We start from the raw sequence: 22875 nt of genomic DNA on the forward strand, positions 1-22875 counted from the left end.
GGTGGTAAGTACCCTCGCAGAAATAGCCGACAGAGTGTCGAGGTGGGGGGGGGGGGGTTTCTTCCTGGGAGGTGGGGCTCAGGTTGAGTGTTTTCCCAGGATGGGGCTCCTTTTGCTGCTCTCCCCATCTGCAGCCATTAAACCCAAACAGACAGTCAGTATGTAAAAGTTAAAGTTTTCCCATAATAAAGTGAAAATGTGCTCATCCATACCCCTGTAGCATTTAGACATATTGTTCTGCAATGCAACGAGCGTGAATACCATGGCCATATTCTAAAGAGGGGATTGGGGACTATTGGTAAAGGTCTCTCAAAGTGCAATTGATGCCGTGTTCAAACGCAGGGATTACCTGTGTGGAGCTGCGGCGACGTCATGAATCCATTTGAGCAGCCAATCGCATTAACGAATTCTCACAGACAGCCAATCAGGAAATGAAAAGGCTCTGCTGCCTCACAACGCCGAGGTCCCAGGTTCAATCCCGGCTCCGGATCACTGTCCGTGTGGAGTTTGCACTCTCCTCGTGTTTGCGTGGGTGTCGCCCCCACCACACAAAGATGTGCAGGTTAGGTGGATTGGCCATGCTAAATTGCCCCTTAGTTTGAAAAACAAAATGAATTGGGTACATTAAATTTATTTAAATAAAAGGACATGAAAAGTGCTGATAATCAAATCACTTTTTAAAGAATGGTTTACACAGAGGGAAATAAAGATTGGGGGTGGGGTGGCGGGGGGGGGGGGTAAAAGTAGAAGTTGGAAGGTCATCAAAAACACTAAATGATTTTAAAATGCTGGCTCAGAAAGCTCACCATAATGGTGACATTTCCCAACATTCCACCTATGTTTCAGAGGCAGATCAGTTGTTGGGCAGTAGTTAACCCAGGTGCACCTCATTCAACAGAGCTTAACCACTCATGGAGTTTCCAGCAATGGTAAGAATGTGGAAAAGGGAAGGTCTGCACGGGGTGAATTGATTCACTGATTGCTGCTGGCTCTCAGGGAGAGTGAATGCCCAGAGTGCAGCGACTTCAAGACGTCCATGTTCATCTGTACTTACGCTAAATCCAAAGGGAGAACAACGTCGAATGCAAACAGACTGCCATCGAAAACCCTGCAAATTCCAGACACCTTTGAGTGTGTGTGGGGTGAGAAAACCAGGCCACGGAAAATCTTTTGGCAAAAGCTCCTGCTGTACATTTTGTGGTGTTAAGAGTCTGAAACCCCGACTTTAACCGTCCGTTTCTCTCTCCCGCCGTTGCAGCCTGACCTGCTGAAGATATCCAGGATTTTTTGTTTTCACATCGGGGACTAGGCTGCCTGATTGAGAAGAGATTATAGATGTCGTGGAATTATTTATACATTAAAAAAATAATCACTCACCCCTCCCCCCAATACCGTCAATAACAAACTGACTGGCCTATCTATCACCTTGTGAAATCTTTCTGTGTGCAAAATAGCTGCTGTGTGTGTCTGCATTACAGTGACTGTATTTCATTGTATGCCACTGATCTGATAAGGTATTCTATAAATACAAGTCTTTGTCTTGCTGTGTGAAATCTAATTTCCTATCAGCTTTGTTTAATGGGTTTAGGAAGACCTTCTATTCTCATGTTGCTGCCTCATGACAGGATAAAGCTCTAGATTTATTCCTTGGGCCCAGGCAGTGCTACCCATGCAGGGAACATCATCATTTATTTCTGACAGCGCTGGTCTGCACACGATACCCCTGCCAGCACACCAGACAGCGCTGTCATCGATGCCTGCTCCTCTCCAAATAGCAAACTCTGTTAGTGTGAGGAATATCCATCACGTTTTTTAAAAAAGCTGTCCCTTCCCACAGATGCGAGACTGGCGAGTTTATCCACTGTCGGGTAACGGGGTCGTGAGCTGCAAGGTGTATGATTGGCTGCGTTTTACTATCAGAGAGGCCATTCAATAAATCAACCCCCCCCCCCCCCCCCCCCCCCCCCACACATACATGAGGCGGAAGGCGGTGGCATAGTCCTCATGTCACTGGACGAGAAGTCCAGATGCTGCGGCTAATGCTCTGGGGGCACAGGTTCAAATCCTACCACGGCAGCTGGTCGAACTTAAATTCAATTAATAAAATCTGGAATTGAAAACTTGATTCAGTAACTGTAACCATGATGCTATTGATTGTTGTTAAAAGCCCATCTGCTTGAAATGAAATGAAAAATGAAATGAAAATGGCTTATTGTCACGAGGAGGCTTCAATGAAGCTACTGTGAAAAGCCCCTAGTCGCCACATTCCGGCGCCTGTCCGGGGAGGCTGGTACGAGAATCGAACCGTGCTGCTGGCCTGCTTTAAAAGCCAGCGATTTAGCTCAGTGAGCTAAACCAGCCCGTGACAGGATCTGCATCCCTACCCAGCCTGGCCTTGCCCATGTGACTCCATGTGGAAATCGCCAAGACTTTCCAGAAGCTGGAAGCTGGAACTCTGATTGGTTTCCTGAAAGTAGCCAAAAGTCAGTTCACTAAATTGGCAGGTAAATTGGAATTGGGATTACCTGCAGGGGTAAGGGAATCGGAGAGTATTGAAAGCATAGCAAAACATTTAAATCCAGAAGAGTTGTCAGATAGACCAAAATCTCTGAGAACGGAGGCAATTGAATTGGCTAAAATTCAATTACAAAAATAAATAGAGATGGTAAAACGTAAACTAGAGTTGCAGGAAAAACAAAAAGAAAGGGTATGAGAGGAAAGAGACAAAGAGAGAGATTTTCAGAGGCAATTGGAGATGGAGAAGTTAGCAATGGGGAAAGGAAGAAAGAGAGAGCATTTCAGCTTAAAATGCTGGAAGTTAAAGCAGAGACACTAGAGCAGGGTGAGGAAGATAGTTCTAGATATGAACCTTGTGGGGAAGTGTTTAAATTTACTCAAGCTCTCTTAAAATTTGAGGAAAAGGAGGTGGAAGCATTCTTTATTTCTTTTGAAAAGGTGGCTAAAAAGATGAAATGGCCAAAAGAAATTTGGACGTGACATTTACAAAGTAGACTTGTAGGGAGAGCAAGTGAGGTTTGTGCATCATCGTTGGAAAATATATCTATGGATTATGATGTGGGAGAGAAAGCTATCCTTAGTGCATATAGTACTCTATAAATTCCTGAGTACAAGCAGAACTCCTTTTGAACATGAGACGGATAGAAAGTGGAAGGGAGAAAAGGAAACAAATGGCGAAGAAAGACTGCTAACAGAGCCTTTGATTTTGGACTGGCGTGATGGGGGAAGTGGCAGCCATCGTGGGTGGGCCCTGAACTGGTGCTTGATTGCCTCACAAGGTAGATATGGCTGAGCCTGGGTCGGGGCGGGGAACCAGAGGCCCTCTGTCCAGTTGATAACTTGGAATATGGCGGGGGGGGGGGGGGTGTTAAATGGCCAGTAAAAAGGTCCTAGGTGTTTAGGCGTACCTGAGAGGTTTGAAAGCTGATGTGTTTTTTCCACCATTGATTGTAGGGCGCTAGGAGGTGGGGGGGGGGGGGGGGGGGGGGGGGGGAAAGCTGTGTTGATTAAGAAGAGGGTGGCTTTTTCTGCGGTTAACTTATTAGCAGACCCAGGTGTGAGGTATGTAATCGTCAGTGGATCATTGGTGGGTTGTCTTTTGATTTTTTGATTAAGGTTCTGTTTTCTCCACAGCAGGTGGGGGGAGTGGGGGAGGGGGGGGGGGGGGGGGGGGGGGGGGGGGGGGGGTGGCGAGGAGGACTGGAGGGGATTTGTTGTATTGTTGTCATTTTAATGAAAATCATGTTCAAATAAAAATATTTATTGTCACGAGTAGGCTTATATTAACACTGCAATGAAGTTACTGTGAAAATCCCCTAGTCGCCACATTCCGGCGCCTGTTCGGGTACATGGAGGGAGAATTCAGAATGTCCAATTCACCTAACAGCACGTCTTTCGGGACTTGTGGGAGGAAACCGGAGCACCCGGAGGAAACCCACGCAGACACGGGGAGAAGGTGCAGACTCCGCACAGACAGGGACCCAAGCCGGGAATCGAACCTGGGACCCTAATTTCATTTGATTTGATTTGATTTTGTTTATTGTCGCGCATAACAGATCAATAAGTAAATAAAAATTAAATAAAAGAAAATACGTAATACACAAGGTACACAATGTAACTACATAAACCCCGGCCTCGGATGAAGCATACAGGGTGTAGTGTTAATGAGGTCAGTCCATAAGAGGGTCGTTTAGGAGTCTGGTAACCCTGGTGCTGTGAAGCAACAGTACTAACCACTGTGCTACCGTGCCGCCCAGACCTGATGGGATTTCAATCTTGCGGCCCACTGAAATGAAGGAGGACCACTCATGTGACCCACTCACCAGCCTAGGTTGCTCATCGCTGAGGGTTAATCCATCCATTTGAATTAGAAATATAGTCACTGCCTACTCACCCGCCTACTTCCACATTTCCTACGGACTGCTACACTATTACTACTTTATCTCAGGCTTGGCCGACACATGGCAGTTCCTCGTTAAAATGGATCTAACCTCTTTATTCCTAGGCCCCCACCACAACTCAAATCTATATTCCGCCAGCCTCTAAACTCCATCACCTCTCCGTTTATTTTCGTGTTGCATTCCTGCCACTGACCTTCAGAGACGCTATCCATTTTGAAGACATTTTTAAATGCCTCAGTTTTGAAGCCCACGCCGCCGTGTCCAATTCCCTCAATGGCCATGTACCCCCCCCTCTCCATCCATACCGTACAACCTTACAAGATCCCTCCGCTCCCTCAATGCCGACCACTCGCACATTTCCCACTTCTTTCACCCAATCGTGGGTGACCGTGCCTTCAGCCAACAGCCTGAGCAGAAACTTGTAGCCAAGTTCCGTACGCATGAGTGCGGCCTCAACAGGGACCTGGGATTCATGTCGCATTACATTCACCCCCCCCACCATCTGTCCTGGGCTTGCAAACTCCTACCAACTGTCCTGGCTTGAGACAATTCACACCTTTTAACCTGGGATTACCCCTCTCTCTGGATCTGGAAAGATTTAATTACCTGCAAATGCTCGCATTCTAAGCGTTGTCTGGCATCTTTGAATTTGTCTATATATATGTTTCTGGCACATACCTCTTCATTCACCTGAGGAAGGAGCAGTGCTCCGAAAGCTAGTGATTGAAACAAACCTGTTGGGACTTTAACCTGGTGTTGTAAGACTTCTTACTGTGCTCACCCCAGTCCAATGCAGGCATCTCCACATCATTCAGCCAACAAGGCACTGAGCTCCGCAATTCCCTCCCAAAGCCTTTCCAAGGCCGCACCGTTCCTCAGTTCCCCATCACTACTGGAATTTGTTTTGGAGTTTTCCACCATGAAGACAGATCTTTTGTTTGACGCCTCTGTCATTTCTTTATTGCACACGATACTTTCTCTCGTCTCTTCCTCGAAGGGGGCTCTTGTTTATCCTGGCATATCTTTTCCCTTTTCCTTTTTCATGTCTCCAACTAGTCTAAAAATCTTGTTTTCTCCTCTATTCTCATTTTCTTTCTAGTCCTTTGCTGAATTTTAAAATCCTCCCAATTCTCAAGCTTACTCGACTTTTTGCAGCATTATCAGCCTTTTCCTTCAATCTAGTACAATTGCTAACTTATTTTGCCGGTCCCAGTTCAATCATGCCTTAAGGGAATGCATAACCATTAAGGGTTATGGGCGAATTCCTTAAATATTTGTCATCACCCAACTACCATCATATCTGATACCATCAGGAGCTGGTTTAGCACACTGGGCTAAATCGCTGGCTTTGAAAGCAGACCAAGGCAGGCCAGCAGCACGGTTCAATTCCTGTACCAGCCTCCCCGAACAGGCGCCGGAATGTGGCGACTAGGGGCTTTTCACAGTAACTTCATTTGAAGCCTACTTGTGACAATAAGCGATTTTCATTTCATCTTTAAGTTATTTACCCTATAATTTACAAAACCAATTCTCCCTTCTGACCTAGTTTCAGATTTTCTTATTTTTTAAAGAAATTTAGAGTACCCAATTCATTTTTTCCAATGAAGGGGCAATTTAGCGTGGCCAATCGACCTACCCTGCACATCTTTGGGTTGTGGGGGCGAAACCCACGCAAACACAGGGAGAATGTGCAAACTCCACACGGTCGGTGCCCCAAAGCCGGGATCGAACCTGGGGCCTCGGCACCGTGAAAGAAAAGAATATAAGAAAGAAAATCGCTTATTGTCACAAGTAGGCTTCAAATGAAATTACTGTGAAAAGCCCCTAGTCGCCACATTCCGGCGCCTGTTCGGGGAGGCTGGTACAGGAATTGAACCCGCGCTGCTGGCCTTGGTCTGCTTTACAGGCCAGCTATTTAGCCCACTGTGCTAAACCAGTGGTGGGGTGGGGTGGGGGGGTGGGGGGGGTGGGTGGGGGGGGGGGGGGGCAGCACGGTGGCACAGTGGTTAGCATTGCTGTCTACGTCGCCGAGGACCCGGGTTCGAATCCCGGCCCTGGGCCACTGTCCCAGTGGAGTCTGCACATTCTCCCCGTGTCTGCGTGGGTTTCACCCCACAACCCAAAGATGTGCAGGATAGGTAGATTGGCCATTCTAAATTGCCCCTTAATTGGAAAAAATAATTGGGTACTCTAAATTTTTTTGTTTTTAAAAACCCGTCAGCACAGAATCACCGAACGTGGGAGCGGCATGGTGGCAAGCCAGGGTCCCGGGTTCAATTCCGGCCTCGGGTCACTGCCTGTGCGGAGTCTGCACGTTCTCCCCGTGTCTGCGTGGGTTTCCTCCGGGTGCTCCGCTTTCCTCCCACAGTCCAAAGATGTGCGGGTTAGATGGATTGGCCATGCTAAATTTTTTACTATAATAAATTTAGAGCACCCAATCATTTTTTTCTAATTAAGGGTCAATCCCTGCACATCTTTAAGTTGTGGGGGTGAGACCGACACAGACAGGGGAAGGATGTGCAAACTCCATACGGACAGTGACCCGGGGCTAGGATTGAACCTGGGACCTCGGCGCTATGAGGCAGCAGTGCTAACCACTGCACCACGGTACCACCCCTGGTTAAATTGCCCCTTAGTGTCCAGAAGGTTAGGTAGTGTGGTAGGGGCAGGGCAGGGGCATGGGCCGAGGTAGGGCGTCCCTTCGGAGAATTGGTGCAATGGGCTGAATGGCCTCCTTCTTCACTGCTGGATTCCATTCTGTGAATTTATTTGTCTCCCAAGATATAGTGGAACACGTACGCGCATACCTCACCTTACCAGAGTTAGCCATGTGAATCCCACATTAAATCCATCTCCTGTTAAAATAAGTACATCGAAAGCCGACATCCCCAGCAAATCCTGGCTGAATTATTCTATGAAGCAATTCAGACGGCACATGTTGAAGCAAAGAATTCACTTTGGAGCTGGTTTGTCCATGTACTGCTTCTCCAAGGGAATGTGATCCAGATTGGGAATGAGATCACAAAAGCAGACATTCTCCCAGCACAATATTCCTCTTGTCTTGTTTAAACAGTAATGTAAAAATCAGAGCTAAAAAAGGTAATGCTTGTTGGGGAAAAGAGAAATCTGTTCTTCCGTGTGGAAATCAAGAATACTGCAGAATGTAACTTTGACAAAACAACATTAACGTGAACCATCTGCCGGTCTCCTCAGTTCTGACGTGAATGCATTCCGTTCCCAGGGCTCAGCCAAGACGAGGGCGTTTGAAGTCCTGTCAGATAGTGCTGCGAACACTCTGGAGGCCAGGCAACATCGGTGGAGGGAGAAGCAGAGCTAAACATTTCAGGACGACAACCTTTCGGCAAGACTTGAGGATTGCTCGTGGGTTGAATTTCCTCTCCGTGTCAAATCAGCTGATTTCCGCTAAGGCAGGAATTACATAAGACCATAAGACCATAAGACATAGGAGTGGAAGTAAGGCCATTCGGCCCATCGAGTCCACTCCACCATTCAATCATGGTTGATTTCAACTCCATTTACCCGCGCTCTCCCCATAGCCCTTAATTCCTCGAGAAATCAAGAATTTATTAATTTCTGTCTTAAAGACACTCAATGTCCCGGCCTCCACCGCCCTCTGTGGCAATGAATTCCACAGACCTACCACTCTCTGGCTGAAGAAATTTCTCCTCATCTCTGTTCTAAAGTGATTCCCTTTTATTCTAAGGCTGTTCCCCCGCGTCCTAGTCTCCCCTGCTAATGGAAACAACTTCCCTAAGTCCATCCTATCCAAGCCATTCATTATCTTGTAAGTTTCTATTAGATCTCCCCTCAACCTCCTAAACTCCAATGAATATAATCCCACGATCCTCAGACGTTCATCGTATGTTAGGCCTACCATTCCTGGGATCATCCGTGTGAATCTCCGCTGGACCCGCTCCAGTGCCAGTATGTCCTTCCTGAGGTGTGGGGCCCAAAATTGCTCACAGTAAATTACAGACTGCACAGTTTTTACAGCACAGAAACAGGCCATTTTGACCTTACGAATCCATGCTGCACCCGAGCTTCCTCCCACACTACATCAAACTGGCACTGTCCCCACCATGTTGTGTTCTGTGACCTTGTCCCAGCAATCATTCATACAGAACTGCTGGTGGCTTAAGTGGAATGATGATTTATTGATCCACACGTGGAGTGGTAACAAACAGAATACGAAACAGACTAAGTTACTGATTGAGTTTCATGAACTCCCCTGAAACTACCCTGTTGTGCGACTGTCTTGTTGTATGCCTTACTACCACCTGCTGAGAGTCAGACGCCACATGACCGATGTCTGACGCCACCAGCTGGTTGGAGGTCGCATTGCCAACTATGTACAATATTATACACAGGCATATCACCACACTATTCACCTGAATTGCTCCTTGTGATAACGGGTTCCACATTTTTTTTTTAATTTAGAGTACCCAATTTATTTTTTCCAAATTAAGGGGCAATTTAGCGTGGCCAATCCAGCTACCCGGCACATCTTTGAATTGTGGGGGTGAGACCCAGGCAGATACGGGGCGAAGGTGCAAACTGCACACGGGCAGTGGCCCGGGGCCGGGATCAAACCTGGGACCTCGGCGCCGTGAGGCAGCAGTGCTAACCACTGCGCCACCGCGCCACCCCTGGGTTCCACATTCTAAATGCACTCTGGGCTCTAGAGGTTCCTCTGCAATTCCTGATCGGCTGTGGTTGTCACAATTGGCTTGGGCTCGGGGAAGGCCAAAGTTGAGTTTCCAACTACCATCCAAAGCTGCACACCGCAAAACCCACCATTGGAGGGGCAGCGGTCCTGGCGCCCCTCGCCTCATTACGGTTGAATAGTTAGTCAATGTTTGTCCCTCCCTAACAGCACTGTGGCTGTACCTACACCACGTGGACCACAGCGTTTCAAGAAGGCGGCTCACCACCACCGTCTTGAGGGCAATTAGGGATGGGCAATAAACGCTGGCCCAGCCAGCGATGCCCACATCTCGAGAGAAAGAGGCACTGAGTGAGCAAGGGATAAAAAGAAGAAAAGACAGGAGGAGGAAATGGCAGAGACAGAGACAGAGATTGAGTGAAGGAGACAGAGACCAATTGGGCCAGAGTTCTCTGGTCGGCTGGATTCTCCTTTCCCGCCGGCAGCGCTCCTCGCCCGTGGGTTTCCCGATGGTGTGGGGTGGCTTCCATGGGGAATCCCACTGACAGGCAACGGGATGAGAAAATTCTATCGGCATGTACCCCGGGAAACACGTTGCTGGGAGACCGGAGGACCCCACACCAAGCGTAACAGAGAGTGAAAGAGAGACCCAGAGAGGTATGAATTAGAATTAGAACAGTACAGCACAGAACAGGCCCTTCGGCCCTCAATGTTGTGCCGAGCAATGATCACCCTACTCGAGCCCACGTATCCATCCTATACCAGTAACCCAACAACCCCCATTAACATTATTTTTTAGGATACTAAGGGCAATTTAGCCTGGCCAATCCACCTAACCCGCACATCTTTGGACTGTGGGAGGAAACCGGAGCACCCGGAGGAAACCCACGCACACACGGGGAGGACGTGCAGACTCCGCACAGACAGTGACCCAGCCGGGAATCGAACCTGGGACCCTGGAGCTGTGAAGCATTGATGCTAACCACCATGCTACCGTGGTGCCCTGAAGTGTAGTGAAAGAGAGACGCGCATTCTCCCAGTGAGACACCGAAACTGAAAACCAACGTGTGGAGATGCCGGTGTTTGAACATAGAACAGTACAGCACAGAACAGGCCCTTCGGCCCTCGGTGTTCTGCCGAGCATTGTCCAAAACCAAGATCAAGCTATCCCACTCCCTGTCATTCTGGTGTGCTCCATGTGCCTATCCAATAACTGCTTGAACATTCCAAAAGGGTTGGACTGGGGTAGGCGCAGTAAGAAGTCTTACAACACCAGGTTAAAGTCCAACAGGTTTATTTGGGGTCACAAGCTTTTGGGGAGTAGCTCCTTTATCAGTTGAGTCATCTGGAATGAAGAACTTGTCGTATGAGGAACAGTTGAGGACTCTGGGTCTGTACCCGTTGGAGATTAGAAGGATGAGGGGGGATCTTATTGAAATTGCCAGGATACTGCGAGGCCTGGATAGAGTGGACGTGGAGAGGACGTTTCCACTTGTAGAAAAAACTAGAAGCAGAGGACACCATCTCCGACTGAAGGGACGATCCTTTAAAACAGAGATGAGGAGGAATTTCTTCAGCCAGTGGGTGGTGAATCTGTGAAACTCTTTACCGTAAAAGGCTGTGGAGGCCAATCCACTGAGTGTCTTTAAGACGTAGACAGGTTTTTGATTAATAAGGGGATCAGGGGTTATGGGGAGAAGGCAAGAGAATGGGGATGAGAAAATATCAGCCACGATTGAATGGCGGAGCAGACTCGATGGGCTGAGTGGTCTAATTCTGCTCCTATGTCTTATGGTCTTATGATTCGAAACAAACCTGTCGGACTTTAACCTGGTATTTCAAGACTTCTTACTGTGAAATCCAAGGGGGGGATAGAAAGAAACCGGAGAGGAATAGAAACTGGAAGAAAGAACGGCGGACACACCCCCAGTGAGAGTGAGAGAGACAGAAAAAGGAAAGACTTCGAGAGAAAGTGACTGGGAGAATAGACACCTTGGGCTGGATTCTCCAAAAATGGGGCTCTATCCCCACGCCGGCGTAAAACCGCTGGCGTTTAATCCCCCCCCCCCCCCCCCCCCCCCCCCCCAAGTTTCCCGCAAAACATAAAGAGCTATTCACTTACCTACAGTGGGCTAGGAGGGACCCGGGGGAGCTTCACGCAGCTTTGGCTGTGGATACCGACCCCCACTTCCAGTTCCGAGTCCGCGTATGCGCACGATGGCACCCGCGCTGATTGCCATGGCGGACTCAGATCGCGGACCATCACCAAGAAACAAGGTCCCCTCCCCCCGATCCACCCCGTGCCCCTGCTTCGGACCAGCTCGATCGCTGCCCCCCACCACCCCCACCCCCCACCCCGCCCCAGAGCTGGATCTCCCCGCCCCCCCACCAGGGTGGCCGCAGACTGAGTCCGCAGTCGCTGCGTGAGAGTTCCCGACCGGCCATACATGGTTAGAACCACGCCGTCGGCAAATCGGTTGATCAGGATCGGAGTATCTCCGGGCGGGCCTCTGGCAATGGCCCCCCAGCCGCGTGGCGTGATTGGTGAATGAGCCATTCTCCGGGGCCCGGACAATCACCGGAGCGGCGCTGGTCGCAATCCGGTCGGGAGTGAGAAAGAAAGAGAAACATAGAGAGAGGGGGAATGAGACAGAAAAAGAGAAAGGCAAGAGACTCGGAAGTAAAGCCAACAAGAGACAAACATAGAGCGAAACAAGAGGATGGCATAGAACATAGAACATAGAACAGTACAGCACAGAACAGGCCCTTCGGCCCTCGATGTTGTGCCGAGCATTGTCCGAAACCAAGATCAAGCTCTCCCACTCCCTGTAATTCTGGTGTGCTCCATGGGCGGGATTCTCCCCAACCCAGCGGGGCGGGGGATCCCGGCGTAGCGGAGTGGCGCCAACCACTCCGGCGTCTGGCCTCCCCAAAGGTCCGGAATTCTCCACACCTTTAGGGGCCAAGCCCTCACATTGAGGGGCTAGGCCCGCCCGACTAGCGCCAAAACTGGCGCCAATGGCCTTTGACGCCCGGCGCCGGGGCTGTCTGAAAGGCCTACGCCGGTTCGCGCATGCGCCGGTGCGTCAGCTACCGCTGACGTCACCACCGGCACATGCGCGCTGGGGGATTCTCTGCCGCCTCCGCCGTGGTGGAGGCCGTGGCGGCGGCGGAAGAAAAAGAGTGCCCCCACGGCACTGGCCCGCCCGCTGATCGGTGGGCCTGGCCACCGTGCGGGCACCCTTTGGGGTCCGATCGCCCAGCGCCCCCCCCCCCCCCCCCAGGACCCCGGGGGCCCGCTCGCGCCGCCAATCCCGCCGCCACCAGAGGTGGTTCAAACCACGGCGGCGGGAGAGGCCTCTCAGCGGCGGGACTTCGGCCCATCGCGGGCCGGAGAATCGCTGCGGAGGGCACGCCGATCGGCGGGGCGTGATTCCCGCCCCCGACAATTCCCGGGTGGCGGAGAAGTTCTGCCACGGTGGCGGCGGGATTACGCCCCATGTGCCTATCCAATAACCGCTTGATAGTTCCTAAAGTGTTCGACTCCACTATCACAGCAGGCAGTCCATTCCACACCCTAACCACTCTCTGAGTAAAGAACCTACCTCGGACATCCCTCCTATATCTCTCACCCTGAATCTTATAGTTATGCCCCCTTGTAACAGCTACATCCACCCGAGGAAATAGTCTCTGAACGTCCACTCTATCTATCGCCCTCATTATCTTATAAACCTCCATTAAGTCGCCTCTCATCCTCCTTCGCTCCAATGAGAAAAGCCCTAGCTCCCTCAACCTTTCCTCATAAGACCTACCCTCCAAACCAGGCAGCAAGCATCCTGGCAAATCTCCTTTGCACCCTTTCCAACGCTTCCACATCCTTCCTATAATGAGGTGACCACTGCACACAATGCTCCAAATGTGGTCTCACCAGGGTCCTGTACAGTTGCAGCATAACCCCACGACTCTTAAACTCAAGCCCCTCAAGGGCAAAATCAGGAGAGGGTATTTTCAACATATACAATGGATAAACTTCCAAAGAGGAATGTTCTTTGGCACGAGCATATTCCAGAGACGCAGGAAGTTACAATTAAAATGGTCTCGGAAGGCAAAGTCATCAGTCGCGTTAGTCCCAGGATCAGCAATACGTCACTACAGCCATTTCAAATTGTGTTAGATTTGCCCTCAAAAATTACTTGAATGATGTTTCAGTAGACGGAAGGGAACTGCTTCAGTGGAAGCCATTATGAGCGCCGAGCGGTAAAAGAGCAGGAAATGAAACAGAGCTGCTTTCAATGCGACTGCTGCCATGTTTATTAGACTTACTTGCAATAATTTAAAACATCGTAACAGGACCGGATTACATAAAAAGGAGGATATAAAAAAGGATGTGGTGTAAAGTCAATGGAAACTGTTTGGAGGTACATGAACACAGTGCGTTGGGGGAGGGAGTGGTGGGGGGCGGGGGGGGGGGGGGGTGGCGGCCTAACTGCCGCCCGTTGAATTATCAGCGACATCAAAAGCAGCCCAGGACCGAAGGGTTTGTGTCAGTGAAAGAATCGCGCCCAGCCTCAAGAACGAAAGGCCCCTCAGCTGGAAGGGACTAGGCCCGAGCAGGTTTCAGTCGGCTTGTCGAGAGACGTCAGCAGTCTGCGGAAACTTGCAGTGGAACAAAAGTCAAGCTACCAATTGGATTTGTCGCAACAGGGTCATCCTACAGGGCCAGCTAAAGCAGAGGCAAGAGACACCAGCCGTCTCCTCCGAAGATGTGCTTACGTACGACCGTAATGTTAGAACGAACAGAAATTCGACAGTTAGAAAGACCTTCCCGTTTAAATAGACGTTTGCATGGAAATCAGCTGAGAGCGTCAAATATTCTTTTTTCAATTGCGGCCTCTTCAGATGGGCTCCGGTTTTAGCTTCTCCTTCAGGAACGCCCTCACAAACTCTTCCACGATGGCCGGCGTGATCTCCTCCACATCTTTCACGTACTTTGCTCTCTGTGACATGTCCAGGATGGTCAGTAGTGGGGCAGACTCTGGCAGGTTTGTGAAATCCCGTATCGAATCCGTCATGTCGTCCTGCAGCAAAGAGAGAGAAAGGACGTCAATGGCCGAAGGGGCACGGGTCAGACCAGCTTGCGCGCGGTGCAGGTTAGGCACTCGGTTGAGTTTGCGAAAATTCTGCTCTAAACTTGCGCTTATTGGCAATTTAATAAAATGTCCCAGGACACTGCTGTTGCTGAACTAATTTTGACAGCTGTCATGGGTTTGTCCCTTTAAGAAAGGTTTTTGTCTCATCACATGGCTTCAGTGATGTAATTGTGTGGGTGGAGCTGGGCTGTGGCTCTGGCTGTTGGCTTTACTTGCGCTTTGATTTGGGGCTGTTTTGGTGTTTTGCTTTCGTTTTCACATTTGGCTGACATACTCAGAAAGGGAAGTATCTTGGCCTGTCTCTCTCTATCTTCATTTTAAAAGGTGTTTCCAGATCACTTGAGAACTTAAAAGTGATGTCTGTTTTCTGGAAGGAATTAAACCCTGCTGTTTTGAAAGGAAACAAGAGCATCCATAACCAGGTCTTGAGTGCTGTGCGCTGGGCCACGCCTTTGAAAAGGGGTTTCTGGTTTATGGAATCTTGTCATTAAATTGGAACTGTTAAAGGGGGGGAATTCATTCAGGGTTATACATAGATTACAGTAGCTGTGTGGGGTACTTATGTTTGTAGTTGATAAAAATGCTTACTGTCTGTGTTTATAAAAATGTTAACTATATTCGTAGAATAAATCTTGTTTTTGATTGAAAGTGCTTAAGGCCTCTGTTGAATAACACCTGAAAGGCAGACCCGTGTGCTCAGCGTAACCAAGATTAATAAACAGTTGTAGGTCAGGTGAACTCCAAGATATACTTTGGAGTTTTCTAAACCCTGGCCCAAAACACACCGTGCTCTGGAAAGAACCACTTGGTCGAAGGTGTAGGTTTTAAAGAATGCTTTAAAGCAGGGGAGAGAGATGGAGACATTGAGGGAGGCGACTGCGGAGATTAAGGCGGGGGAGCTGGAGACATGGACACCAAGGGCAGAAAAATTAAAATTGGGGATACTGAAGGGACCAGAATTAGACGAGTGCAAGTATCTGAATGCAAGGCAAAATCCATACGGATGAGGAAGTTGTCAGGGACCAGGATTTTCCCCAACCCGCATTGAATTGGCCAGCGTAAAGGGAGGGAGGGTCCATAAGACCATAAGACCATAAGACATAGGAGCGGAAGTAAGGCCATTCGGCCCATCGAGTCCACTCCACCATTCAATCATGGTTGATTTCAACTCCATTTACCCGCTCTCTCCCCATAGCCCTTAATTCCTCGAGAAATCAAGAATTTATCAATTTCTGTCTTCAAGACACTCAACGTCCCGGCCTCCACCGCCCTCTGTGGCAATGAATTCCACAGACCTACCACTCTCTGGCTGAAGAAATTTCTCCTCATCTCTGTTCTAAAGTGACTCCCTTTTATTCTAAGGCTGTGCCCCCGCGTCCTAGTCTCCCCTGCTAATGGAAACAACTTCCCTACGTCCATCCTATCCAAGCCATTCATTATCTTGTAAGTTTCTATTAGATCTCCCCTCAACCTCCTAAACTCCAATGAATATAATCCCACGATCCTCAGACGTTCATCGTATGTTAGGCCTACCATTCCTGGGATCATCCGTGTGAATCTCCGCTGGACCCGCTCCAGTGCCAGTATGTCCTTCCTGAGGTATGGGGCCCAAAATTGCTCACAGTATTCTAAATGGGGCCTAACTAGTGCTTTATAAAGCCTCAGAAGTACATCCCTGCTTTTATATTCCAAGCCTCTTGAGATAAATGACAACATTACATTTGCTTTCTTAATTACGGACTCAACCTGCAAGTTTACCTTTAGAGAATCCTGGACTAGGACTCCCAAGTCCCTTTGCACTTTAGCATTATGAATTTTGTCACCGTTTAGAAAATAGTCCATGCCTCTATTCTTTTTTCCAAAGTGCAAGACCTCGCACTTGCCCACGTTGAATTTCATCAGCCACTTCTTGGACCATTCTCCTAAACTATCTAAATCTTTCTGCAGCCTCCCCACCTCCTCAATACTACCTGCCCCTCCACCTATCTTTGTATCATCGGCAAACTTGGCCAGAATGCCCCCAGTCCCGTCATCTAGATCGTTAATATATAAAGAGAACAGCTGTGGCCCCAACACTGAACCCTGCGGGACACCACTTGTCACCGGTTGCCATTCCGAAAAAGAACCTTTTATCCCAACTCTCTGCCTTCTGTCTGACAGCCAATCGTCAATCCATGTTAGTACCTTGCCTCGAATACCATGGGCCCTTATTTTACTCAGCAGTCTCCCGTGAGGCACCTTGTCAAAGGCCTTTTGGAAGTCAAGATAGATAACATCCATTGGCTCTCCTTGGTCTAACCTATTTGTTATCTCTTCAAAGAACCTTTTCTCTCCTCATTGCTTTCTAACATCAGCTGCTGAAAAGGGGGCAAACGCTGGTGTGGAGTGAGGGCGTGTGCTGTGTGCTGATCACCAGCCCACGTCCCTGCTCGGTGAAAGAAACAAAGGCCCCGGTGACTCCAGCATAAATCAGGCCGGTAAAGTGGAAAAGAGTAAAAAGTCCTTGCGTGGAGCGGAGGAGCTCCGACGTGTTGCACGCCTGGGAGGGAACGCCGGTTCCTTCTGCAGGAATGTCGCAATGCCAGACACCGGTATCGGGTGGGAAGGGCGGAGACAAAGGCACCAAAGGTGCTGGTGTTGTGCCAGTCGTCTCATGCACTTAGCACAGGACGGATGCAGCCTCTGGCGAAACGGCCACGGGCAAGTTAACCTGCACGACCTGTTCACAGTCCCCAGTATCCGGTCGTCGGACACCAGTGGCACAGTGTTTGAGCTGAATAGGTTCAGGAATCAGTCCAGAGTGGAAACCGAGGCCGAGATCCTCAGGCCTCCCCGCGGCCTGTTTCTCTGCAACGGAAAGCAGTCACCGTTGGCGGGTAGCAGGGCCTTCTGTACCCACCGCTGTCAACGGGATTTCCCATCAAATTGTCGCTGGCGGGGGTGCGCCTTCGGCTAGACCAGAAGATCCCACTAGCCTGAACAGCCAGAAAATCTCCCCTAAATGTCTGCCTATGAGAAAGTTTAAGGCCGAATGCTTTCATTGGCAGCAAGTCACAGCATTTTGATTCATATCTCAATTCATTTGTGCAATGTAAAATAACCTCAGACCCATTTCCTAATTCCTTCCCATTATACATGTATTGAATGGAACATTTCCCAGTAATCAACATCAGATTATTTTTTCAATAAAGCTGCAGTAATCGCATTTGCGATCATTAATCCTCTCGTGAGAGGATTGAGTCGAACTACCTGGAGAAAAGTGGCTGAGAAAATGGGCAGAGGAAAGAGAGAGAGTGAGAGAGAGAGAGAGCAGGCAACCTGAACAGATGCTTCAGGCGTCTGGTGTCACGCACGCGATCAACATGTCCTGTTCAGTAAAGTTGGTTTTAAAGAGGGTGGCACAGTGGTTAGCACTGCTGCCTCATGGCGCGGGGGACCCGGGTTCGATATGGCTCTGGGTCACTGTCCGTGTGGAGTTTGCACATTCTCCCCGTGTCTGCGTGGGTTTCGCCCCCACGACCCAAAGATGTGCAGGGTAGGTGGATTGGTCACGCTAAATTGCCCCTTAATTGAAAAAAATGAATTGGGTACTCTAAATTTTTTTTTAAAGCATGATGCCTTTTCCTATACAAGCATAATACTTGCCAACCCTGTTAAAATAAACTGCTATCAGAGAGCAGACGGTACACAATCCAAACATGTTAAAATAAAGTGGTATTGGTACGCACATTGTGCTACAGAATGTGGGATACAGAGGCTGATCACTTTAATTCCTGAGAAAAAGGGTGCCCCTGTACCTCTGCTAATCATAGAATCCCACAATGCCGAAGGAAGCCATTCGGCCCATCATGTCTGTTCGGACCCTCGGAAAGAGCACCCTACCTAGGCCCTAACCCCTTCCCTCCCCTAACACTGTGACCCCACCTAGCTGGGACATCTTTGGACAGTGGGAAGAAACCCGAGGAAACCCCAAACAGACACGGGGAGAAGGTGCAAACTCCACACGGCCATCTCAGGCCGGAATTGAGCCCGGGTCCCCGGCGCTGTGAGGCAGCAGTGCTAGCAAGGTGTCCCTTACACCCACGGTTGCATGGTGGCAGAGAATCATTGAGTAGCGACCAAGGGAGGGTGTGAGATGATTTTTTTTAATAGCATCTCGAAGCGAGATTGTTAGATTGGAGTCCAGCTGAGGTTGCGACAAAGAAAAATCAACTTGCATTTATATCGCTCTTTTCATGACCTCAGGGAATTCCAAAGTGCTTCACGCCAATTATGTACTTGAGAAATGTACTCATTAACGTGGGAAATGCTGCAGTCAATTTGTGCACAGCAAGCTCCAACAGCAGCACTGTGAGAATGGCCAGCTAGTGTGTTTTAATGTCTCCAGGTGCTTCATTCAAAACAGATTACTCTGACGGGCAGCCATCGTTACACAGGGAAACGTGACAGGAGCCTTCATACAGACGGTGAGATGTTGAATGAATAATTAGTCTGGCTTTTGATGGCGTTGCTGATGGTGGCATACGGAGAGAACTCTCTGCTCCTCCACGTAGGACCGCGGGATTAACATTCTTCCAAATCACTGGAAGCAAACAACACGGGATATGGAGCAAAGGCAGCAAAATGGGAGTTGGCGTGAAGATCAACCGTGATCACATTAAATGGCTGGCCAGCCCAGAGGGCGAGGGGCTGAATGGCCTCCTCACATTCTCTCGCACAGGTTTTGAGGCGATCTCTTGGAGACGGCACGCAGATGGAGTTTGGGGAATACAGACAGCACAGTGGGCAGCAGGGTAGCACAGTGGTTAGCACAGTTGCTTCACAGCTCCAGGTTCCCAGGTTCGATTCCCGGCTTGGGTCACTGTCTGTGCGGAGTCTGCACGTCCTCCCCGTGTCTGCGTGGGTTTCCTCCGGGTGCTCCGGTTTCCTCCCACAGTCCAAAGATGTGCAGGTTAGGTGGATTGGCCATGATAAATTGCTCTTAGTGTCCAAAAAGGTCAGGTGTGGTTACGGGGATAGGGTGGAGGCGTGGGCTTAAATGGGGTGCTCTTTTCAAGGGCCGGTGCAGACCCGATGGGCCAAATGGCCTCCGTCTGCTCTGTAAATTCTATGATTCTAAAGGCAGACTGCCTTTCCGGAGATGAAGATTAGTCACCAAGGCAATATGGATACAATATCGTAATAACAATAACAAAATCTCCCGGAGCGCTATGAAGCAAAATTAGCCAACAGGTCACAGAGGTGATATTAGTACAGATGGACAAAAGTGTGGCCAAACTGGTAGGCCATAAGGAGTGGCTTAATTGATGAGAGCAAGGCTGATAGGTGAAGGGGCTGGGGGTGAATGAGGACATGGGCAGCAGAGTTGACCCCAGGTTTACTAAGACAGGCCAGCCAGCGAGTGTGACTGAATAGTTAAAGCAGAAGGGCCTACACTGCAGAACCATCCTTTCTTTTCTATCCGACCCACCTGATTTCATCACGGGGTCGAAAACTGAGAAAAAAAAATGATTCTGCTGTGTGAGCCATCGATCATTTTGACAAAAGCAGCTTCGTAGAAAGGAAAGCAATCTCATTTTAAGGCCAGGTGCCGGGGGAACTCAGAGAAGGTATTAATTTACCGCTGCTTTGGTAATAGACATCAGCAGGAAGGGGGGAGCAGCAAAAACCTCATAAAAAAAATCAGAGCATGACTTTTCCAACTGCAGGCAAAAGTTGATGCTAACAATCGCCAATTAGCAATGGCTCAGGGTGTGTGTAATGCAGCATAGCCCGCAGTGGCTGTCACTTATTATATGCATCATACTTCCTGCTCATTTCCTCCCCTGCTCTTTGTTCCCCGTGTTTACGACAGCCTGTGAGTTAAGGACACGTCAACCTGGCTAGTGTCAGGCAAACCTAATGAAATCAGCGCAAGGGACCCTGAGGGAGCGGAGTAGGCCTCTTCGGACACTCGCCAGGACTGCTGTGTGCGTAAACCTCACGTCAGGCGCTAGACCCCAAAGCAGGTTCCAAACCAGGTTCAGTCGAACTGTTGAGTGCACTCAAATGGAGCCATTCTTTGAAACACTCCCTTGTGAAGGAGGCAAGTTTGAGGCTCGCCTGATGCTTCCCTGGAGGAATGTGGCGCAAGGTGTGATACCGGAACAAAGCAGGAAGGGAGTAGGTTCAATCTATCATCTGTGCCCTTCGAGGAGACAATGGTTGAGATTGCAACCAACCTCAGGCGCCAGGCCCGACTCACTGTGAGCCACTCTTGCTCTTGAACCAGGAGGTTTGATAAGGTCATTAGCCTCTGGAATTCCCTTCCTCAAAGAGCAGTGGAGGTTGAGTTATGCTGAATATATTCAAGGCTTGAGTTAGGCAAACATTACGATGGATGGGGGGGGGGGGGGGGGGGGGGGGGGTTAGTGGATAGAGGTGGAATGGGGGGGGAATGGAGGGGGAAGGGTAGATAGGAATGTGGAGTTGAGATCACATTCAGATCAGCCATGATTTTATCAAATTACAGAGCCGGCTTGAGGGGCCGAATGGCCAATTCTGCTCTTCATTCCTGTGTCCACAAGGTTGTGAGTTCAAGTCTCCACTCTGGAGACTTGAGCAGAAAACTAGGCCGACACTCCAGCGCCAAGACAGTGGGACTGTTGGAGGGGCTGTCGTTCAAATGAAACAATAAACCGAGGTCCAACTTGCCCTCTCCGCTAGGAGTGAACGATCCATTTATACTACTTTGAAGAAGATCTGGGCGCTCCTCCTGGTGAACTGGCCAATATTTATCCCCTCAGCCAATATCACTAAAACAGATAATCTGGTCGCTATTACATCAGTTTCTAGAAGCTTGCGGTGCATGAGGGAGCAGAGCTGTTACCCACTATCACAGCTGACATTTATCGCTTCACCACAGATAAGAGAAATGTGGGGCTGGGTTCTCTGTTTTTGGGACTGTTATCAAAACCGGCGTCAAAACTGTGGACTTTCCAGAAACACTGGTGTGAAAGGGCCACACCTTCCCAGCCCTGCTGGGGGCCAGCAGGGACCCGGTGTAAATCCAGCAGGTTTTGCAGCAGATACGGCCCCCGCACCTCGGGGTCGGAGGCCGTGCTTCATGGCGAATTCAGACCGCAGTGCTGGACACTAAAATTAGATCCCCGATCGGCTGTGTGCCCTGACGCTGAACCCCTGCCCAAACATTGCCCGGCCACGTATAAGACCCCCTGCCCTCCGATCGGCACGCCCCCCGATCAGGGCGGCTGCGGACCTCGCTAGTTTCCCGACCAGCAGGACCATATTAGATCCATGCCGTCGGCACTTTGGCCGGTACTCTCTGAGTACACCGCTTTTCGGGCCCACCGCAGGATCGAGGACCCGGCGTCAGTCCCGATTCCATGCGGGGAAATTGATTCTCCGCCCCTGCGCCAGCCGCGATTCCGGCTTCAGGGTGTGGAGAATCCAGTCCCTGGTCATTACCACAATACAGTCCATGGGATCCTGCTGTGTGCCCATTGGCTGCTGTTTCTCATTCCATTGCAGCAGTGGGTATACTTGGGAAGTAGTTCATTGGCTGTAAAGTACTTCGGATGTGAAAGGCCCCATCATAAATGCAATTTCTTTCTTCTTCTTTCGCGTCTTGGTGACGTTCAGGAATCCCACCAAGCCTTGCCCCCGTGGGTCACGATGTTATCTGCTCTGCTTGACTGTGACCCACCGGCCGTCAGTTACACCTCAGGCCAATAGTCCAGTGGCAGCCTCGCACCGCGTCATCAGATGCTCCTGGACCGCAGCAGGCAGTCTAATCCTGCACTATGCTCTTGGCAAACACGGATTCCTCCACGTACCCAAACCCATACGGCTCAGATCACCGCAAACTCAACAGGAGAAATATTAAAAGCAGCTGGATGAGGATTTTCAAAGCTGATGGCCAGGATTCAAGAAGGTCGGAATGCATCTCGGGAACTCCAGAAAATGCCCTGAACCCTCTTCCCTTGGAGGTGGGGTTTCCATGTTCCGGTTTTCCTGAACGTATTGATAACCTCCACTTGAGGAAGGGCAAGTTTAAAGTGTGGACAAGATGATATTGCACACACTGGGCTGGATTCTTCCCCTCCGCCCGCCGCAGGAACACCACGGGCGAGAAGCGGACAATAATGGAGAAGCCCATTGACCTCAGGCGTGATTCTCCGGATGCCGGGCGGGCGCGGTGGGAGAATCCCGGCACCGTGTCTTCACGTAAAGGGCGGTTGGGACATAAATCCAAGTGACGTTTTATTGAGCGCATTCTGCCAATAATTCTTCAGCTACCTGGAGTTCTTAAAGTTTGATGGGAGTGCCGAGGCTGCTTACAACGGCCCATGGAACTGGCTGCCACTGTGGAATAAGTGTGGATGGAAAGTTCTGGAAAGTCAGCAGCGTCAAAACGTTTTTGGGCTGAGGGAAGTGTCAACTTGGCTGCGTCGATGACCACGAAATCTGTTTGCTGAGTCGTGTCGGACTTCACATGGAGAACGTAAGATCCATCACTTTTGCCCACCATTGAAGAAATTTGCTTGGAAAATGATATTAAGACTTGGATGAGCCCTCCCTTGAGCCAGTGTCTGGCAGCGGATTGGCCACATTCACCACGTAG

General features: G+C 49.7%; 1 protein-coding gene across 1 annotated transcript in view; it reads right to left on the reverse strand.

Annotated features, from left to right (window-relative positions):
- Positions 1–13561: 13561 nt before the first annotated feature.
- The window catches only part of nxn (nucleoredoxin), a 245493-nt gene continuing 236179 nt past the window's right edge, over positions 13562–22875 (reverse strand). Inside the window, exon 8 of the mRNA XM_038814566.1 lies at positions 13562–14180. Within this exon, the coding sequence (XP_038670494.1) occupies positions 13998–14180 (183 nt within the window). The 3' untranslated portion in view covers positions 13562–13997. The remainder of the gene's footprint in view (positions 14181–22875) is intronic.

This window comes from Scyliorhinus canicula, chromosome 12 (genome assembly GCF_902713615.1).
Source record: "Scyliorhinus canicula chromosome 12, sScyCan1.1, whole genome shotgun sequence".
In the NCBI taxonomy this organism is placed as follows: Eukaryota; Metazoa; Chordata; class Chondrichthyes; order Carcharhiniformes; family Scyliorhinidae; genus Scyliorhinus; species Scyliorhinus canicula.